The sequence below is a fragment of the Thalia democratica genome, unplaced genomic scaffold (assembly GCF_965202585.1).
Source record: "Thalia democratica unplaced genomic scaffold, ktThaDemo2.hap1.1 HAP1_SCAFFOLD_413, whole genome shotgun sequence".
Classification (NCBI taxonomy): Eukaryota; Metazoa; Chordata; class Thaliacea; order Salpida; family Salpidae; genus Thalia; species Thalia democratica.
In genome coordinates, this window is record NW_028139480.1 from 61,927 (window position 1) to 68,504 (window position 6,578).

At 29.0% G+C, this 6,578-nt stretch overlaps 1 protein-coding gene across 1 annotated transcript; it reads right to left on the reverse strand.

The window, feature by feature from the left end:
• Positions 1-5,238: 5,238 nt before the first annotated feature.
• Positions 5,239-6,280, reverse strand: LOC145846300 (uncharacterized). The gene is made up of 2 exons (XM_082953177.1): positions 5,826-6,280; positions 5,239-5,557 (listed from the first exon to the last, which is right to left on the reverse strand). The coding sequence occupies exons 1-2, from the start codon at positions 6,278-6,280 to the stop codon at positions 5,239-5,241; spliced, it is 774 nt and encodes a 257-aa protein (XP_082809303.1).
• Between the last annotated feature and the right edge of the window lie 298 nt (positions 6,281-6,578).

Sequence of the window (6,578 nt, forward strand, 5' to 3'; positions counted from 1 at the left end):
ATAACAACCTTTGATCAGTATAACAGTTTCTTGATAATTCAAAATCTAATTATAAAAATTTTCAATGACCTTTGGAGCTGTATACTTAATAACAACTACAAAAAGTAATGCATTTGTAGCATTTTTCTACAATAATATTAAAGTTGAAAATAAAACTTATAAAATAAAACTAAAAAAAAAACGATCTAAGAAATTATATTAACTAAACTAACTATCCATTACGTCTGCTTAGTGCTTACTAAGTTTTGATAAAATACAAAGGTGCTAATACATTTCTAATTGTTGAAAACTTAGCTGCGGTAGATAAACTTTTATTTTACTCAAGACAAACAAAAAAAATCTTATTCCGATGAGTTCTGCATACTTTCTGTCTCTTTTATTTATTTAAACTGAGTTATTGACCAGTTAGGAACACTTTATTAAGCACTTAAAGTTACGAGTGTTTAGCTATTTGTTTGCTTTTTTATTACCAAAGCTTATATTAAGCAGGTAGAGCTTTTATTTCAATTTAGTAAGATTATACAATTCAACACAGTTATTGCAAGAAACATTTAATTTAATAACTAGAGGTTTGTAAATACTATTGGTTTTATTAAAATCAGCACTATAACTATTTCCTACTTAAATGGTTCTTATCATTCATTATTTGCGTTCCTTTCAAATTCGATCAATTAAGCTCGATTATGTCTAAAACTAGCACTAGTTAAGTTAAGTTTACAATTTTTCTATAATTTCAAAATAAATTGTTATAAAAAGTATCTTAAAGATAAAATATTAAATAGATAAAAAAAACTTGTGTATAGATAATTTATTTAAACAACTACACGAAAAACAGAAGAAGTATATACATAAACGAATCAAAGTTTTAGTTTAGAGTTTGCTAAAAAGGTTTAATAAAAAAAGTTTTTATTTAAAACTGTTTTAAAATAATAAAAAAGTTAAGTTTTTTCATTACTAACTACAAAACTTTAATTAGTAACTAAACATAATACAACTTAATTATTGAGTGATTAAAAAAATTAAAACAAGTAACACTAAAAATATATTTTCTTCGTTTATGTGCCTTCAAGTTTTCGAATCTTTTTCTATTCTGCATGGAGCCTAAGAAAATATATTAGATATTAATTCACATTAGACCATAGTTTTAAATATTTGATAACAAAATATAAGTATATTAATAAAAAAAATATTTATCAAACTATGAACTATAAAAGTTTAAAATAACAATTATATATCTACATATATATGAGTCTTTTTAAAAATTTTAGGTAAAGTAGTTTTGAACTTACTGTTCATACGTTTCCATTGTTTCATACGAGCCGTTGAAATGCTCATCTGCTTTTTGCTTAAGATTCATATAGGCTGCAATAAAAAGAAATAATAAATTTTAGCAAAGTTTAAGTATAAAAGGATTTGCTGAGACTCATTATACTCTAACCAAATAACTACAAAAGGAGTTGAGAAAAAAAAAACAGTTTACATTATGCTTGTCATTTACATTTACAAGCGTTTGCAAAAACTAATCGAGCATGAAATAATAGAGCCTGCTAAACTAAAACATTAAATCTAAACTGAAAAAGTAGGATTTATTTCAAAGCAGTTTTTCAACTAACTCAGTTTCAGCCTGAGACTAAAATGGCCGTCGGTCGAATGAAGTGGCTTCCCCGTCCTCTTCCTGGCGACCACGCTCATCATGACGTCGAACAGTGTGACGTCATGGGAAATCAGCGGGTCGCCTCGGCGCTCGTACCATTCGTTGTCCTGGTCAACGATGGCATCCACGTATTCTGTTTTATTTTTTTTCTTTTTCACTTTTTCAGTATTTGCTAATACTTGTTTTCTATAAAGTACAGGCGTTTAACTTGAAACACGAAAAAAAATTTGAAAAAATTTAACTCAGCTTTGGTCATAAAAACTAATCAAATGAATTTTAATAAACAAGTATATATGTTAATTAAAAAAAACATTACCATTTATTTTGAAAGCTTTGCAATAAATTTCTTCTATTTTAATAAACTTACGCGGCTTAAATTCTTTTACATCACCTAACGCCTCGAAAGTTTCGAACGTCGGTAAGGCTTGTAATGCTATTTGCCTAACGGTTGTCCTATCTTGCCACGTCTTAAAAAATTTCGCAAAATCCCACTAAAGTTAAAATAATTACTAGTAAGTTTTTTTGCCTAACACCGATAGTTATTGAAAGCAATGAATATTAATTAAACGAATCACATTAAAATTAATTAATAAAAGCTGCAACTAACCTCTTCACCCGTCTCAGTCCAGCAGTGGAGGTCAACGAAGCAGCCTTTTTCTATCGAGTCACTCTCTAAGTATTTGTATGCACGCGGGTTTTTGAATATTCTGTCCGGCTCTCCGTCCTCGTGGTCCACGTTTGGAGCTTCTTCGTTTAAAATGATTGCTGAATCGCTTTCATCGTCAGTAGTTACTTCCATGCTTTCGGTTTCCCTTTCTTCGTTTTCCCTTGCGACGCCTTCTTCATTTGTGGTTGTTTCTGCCGTCGTTCTTAAATTTCTTAAAGTTTAAGTTGTCTGCGCATATTGTTATGTTTTTGGACCAACACAGATTAATTTTAGTTTCTTATTTTAACAACTAAAAACATTTTTTTAATTGCCCTAAGTTTAAACTAAGCATTGTTTGTTAAATTGAGTTTTTCTTTAAATGTATTGAACTTATAAAATTCGGTCATTTACATTTGATACAAAAGTATAAAAAAATCAAAACTCTCATGCGTACGACTTTGCAATTAATTCTGAGTAAATCAATTGAAAACTAAAATAAAATAGTTTAGTCACTGCTAAACTTTATAAAAATTTAATGAAAAATAAGTTTAGGAGTACAACTATTTGTACTACATAACACAACTGTTAACTTTGTAATCAAGTTTTAAAAATAAAGTATATAAATAAGAAACAATAATGTTATTACTATGAAATAATTTAACTTATATCCAACTGATGTGTGAACATAAAATATCTATTTGTAACTTTAATAGCTTTAATTTTAAGCTGTACACTTTTTCCAAACATATTTTTTGTTTTACCAAGTTGTAAGAAAAGATAAAAAAAAACTCTAAATATACAACTCAGACAGTACATTGCTTATTACAACTCGAATGAGTTAAAAAAAGTTTTTCAAAGCAAGTAGTCCGTTACACTTCATTGAGTTTCTGCCCAACTTAAAGCATGTTGATGCTGAAGTTTTTCTTAAGTTCATTTTGTTAGTTGGTATAAAAAAGGTATACAATGTTTTGTATCAAAAATCAAACATTGCTGAGTGATAATAGTCATAAATAAAGAAAAGCTAACAAATCTTGCTGTTAAACCTGATTTGGTTTAAACAAGATTATGTTTTCACAAAAACTTAAATTCTTATGTAAATTTAATAACCTATTGAGAAATTACTGTAAAATACTCGCATCATTTGTAAACTTTTTTGAATGAAAACAACAGATTCGTTTTTTTTTTCTCTCTCTCTCTCCTATTTTTTTTTGTATTTTGTTTCTATAACGATCTTATGATGTTAACTAATACATAGTTTTTTTCTTGCACATAGTTTTTTTTCTTTTAATTTTAAGTTTCTTTAAGAATCTTGTTATAGTGTAAATTTTTGCAAAAAAAAAAAAAAAAATGTTTTGATTGAATTTTATTTTTTACTATTTTAAATACTTTTTTTGAAGGTTGTTTTAGTTTTTAAACAAGATAAAAAACGCGCAAAATTATCTAAAACTTTTAAACTATATAAATGATAAAATGAACTAAAGTTTGTTTAGTCAATTAACCAACAGAAATAAAGTTTTTTAAATTTAAAGTAAGTTTATTAAAAAAAATATTTACATACTGATGATAGTTTACTAACCGTTTGTTTTTAATTTAAATCTTCAATTCAAGGCTTTCCAAAGTAGTAGACCTACTGAAATTTTCATTTAAAAAAAACTATTGTAGAAGCTTTAGTTTTTTTTACAGTAAGTATTTAAGAAGTATAGTTTTTAATTTTAATTTGATGAATAATTTTTAAAATATTTTTTGTTAAACATGTTGCATTAAAAAAAGTTTTATTTGTTAACTTTCTGATACATAATAAATGTATAAACTGTTTCTTAATTTTATAAACAATCTTAATATTTCGAAAAAGACATTTCAATTTCTTTTTAATTTTGTAAAAACTTCGATTTTGTTTCTGTTTTTACAATATAACTTGTAAAACATAAAGCCTTTTTCTCTTATCATTTTAACATTAATAAAGATTGAAGCGACATTGTAAGCTTTTTGGTTAGCCAAATTTTAATATATAAATGTAACTGATGTATTGAATCATTGTTTGTACAAAAGTGAAAAGTTATAAATTCAACTATTTTACAACTATAAAAGTCAAACCCTAATCCTTAGGCGCAAAATAAACTAAAACATTTGTTTATTCTAATACTTAAATCTAAGAAAAATAAGTTCTGTTTCTTTAGTTAAGTCTATAAAAATATCAAAATAAATTATTTCATTACTTAATACTAATAATGATTATTTTCCATTTAAAAGAACGGGTGTGTGACGCAAAAGGTCAAAAAAATTGCGACTGGAAAAGTTTTGTTTAATCAAGGTCAAAAGCATAAATATCATTTCAAAAAACAAAGTTATTAATTATAAATGTTTTTAGGAAACGGCTGTTACAGAGAAGCTGTAAAAGCTGAATAGTTTTTGGAGTTTTGTTTAAATGTTAAGATAATTTGTTCAACAATTAAGTTTAATATTAAAAAATTTTAGAAACATAACATTTTAAAATAAGAAACACTTACAAGTAAGACTGCTCAATAGTCGTTGTAACTTTCCTACTTCGTAAGTCTTATATGCACAAATTTTGTTTATACAATTTTGTGGAAAAAATATTCAATTTTTAGTTTCTAGCGAAATATCTTTTACATTCTTGAAACCCAGGATTAATGATTAAAAAATAAGAAATACTGATAGTCAGCAAACAGTAAGTAGCTTAGTATTTTTTATCAACTAACTTTTATAACTAACTTAAACTGAAGATTTCTACCTTTTTGAATCATTTGAAGCATGTTTTTACGTGTTATTTATTTTAAATCTTATTAGAATCTAACCTTTAATTTGAACATAAGCTATTTTTATCTCGTAAACAAACTTTTACATGCTTTACCAGTACTCTACTAATTTTATAATAGTAAACACGCAATGAAAATTTCAAAAAAATTTATTACACAAGTCAAGTCAGACTCCACAGTCGGTTGCCGAAAAACTCAACGTCACTGAGCCGCCTGCTGAGAAAGAAGTACAATGATGACGTCATTTCGGCGTCAGCACCCGAGTTGTGCGCGTCAGCGGGAACTTTCAGATGGAAAATTCTGACCAACTTGGTCAACCCGAACTGCCTGACGTTGGTAAAAAGGCAATGGTGCGTGACGAGGTATTTGAGGTCGAGGAAGTCGGGAAAGTAGGTTTCCACCTGAATCAGGAAGTCATCGACTTTTTCGGGGAGGTTTCTGCCCGTCAGCGATTTTATGAGGTACGCTTTGTCCTTTATGCTGTAGTTTAGAAAATGTATATAAATAGCTTGTTTCGTTAAAAAAACATTTATAAAATTACAGCTTATGAAAGTGTTTTTGTTAGAAAAATTTTCGATACTTAATTTTGTTGTTTATGTATTTAATTGTAAGGAAAAAGTTTAAATGAAAGCTGTACTTACAGTTTGAAATAATTAACATAATTAAATAGAAAACAACGCTGTACTAAAATTTTGCTTTTAAGCCTTTCAAACTTAATTTTGCCTTCTAAGCATATCAAAACACTCACCCCTGGAAACTGATCCATCTCCTACTTTTAACGGACATGATGCACCTTAAACCTTCCGCAACCTGTTTCTGGTCGCACCCGTGAACTTTCAACCTTTCAAAATCCACCCCGTGACCTCTAAGAAACTCCAACGAGCTCGCGCTGTGCGTCTCAGTGTCCAAGTCCCACTTCATGTTGAAGTGGAACGTGTGCAGCTTTCCCTTGTTGCCATGGCGATCGCTGAAGCTTAACCCCAAGGTGACCATGTTGGTCGCGTTGACGTTATTGCGCATGACGTCATACGCCCCCTGCCTCCTCCCCGGGATCATCCAGCACTCGTCGCTCCCCAACGGGTCCCCGGGGAACTCGGTATCTATGGCAACCAGCGGGTTGGTTCGAGACACCGTTTCCACGGTGACCAGGGCCGACTTTAGGTTTTGGGCCCACACGTCCAAGTAGCCTTCTTTGCCAGCCATTTTTCTTTTGAGAAATTCTTGCGTTTTGCTGCAACTTGCTGCTATAAAAACTAGCTTTTTAAAATAATTGGTAGTAAACTTCTTTTATACTTTTTGAAAGGATTAAAAGTCTCGTGACTGCTTTTGTTTTCACAATAAAGCTACTTTCTTTTAAGTCGTTTTGTTTACTTTAATTTGTATTAAAAACAAATCATTTTCACTTTTTATTAGTTTATGTTAACCAGTTTAAATTAAAAGAACGATTTAAAGAAAAGTGCTAAAGTTGTATTATTATGCAAAAGTAAACGCAACTTGCTGA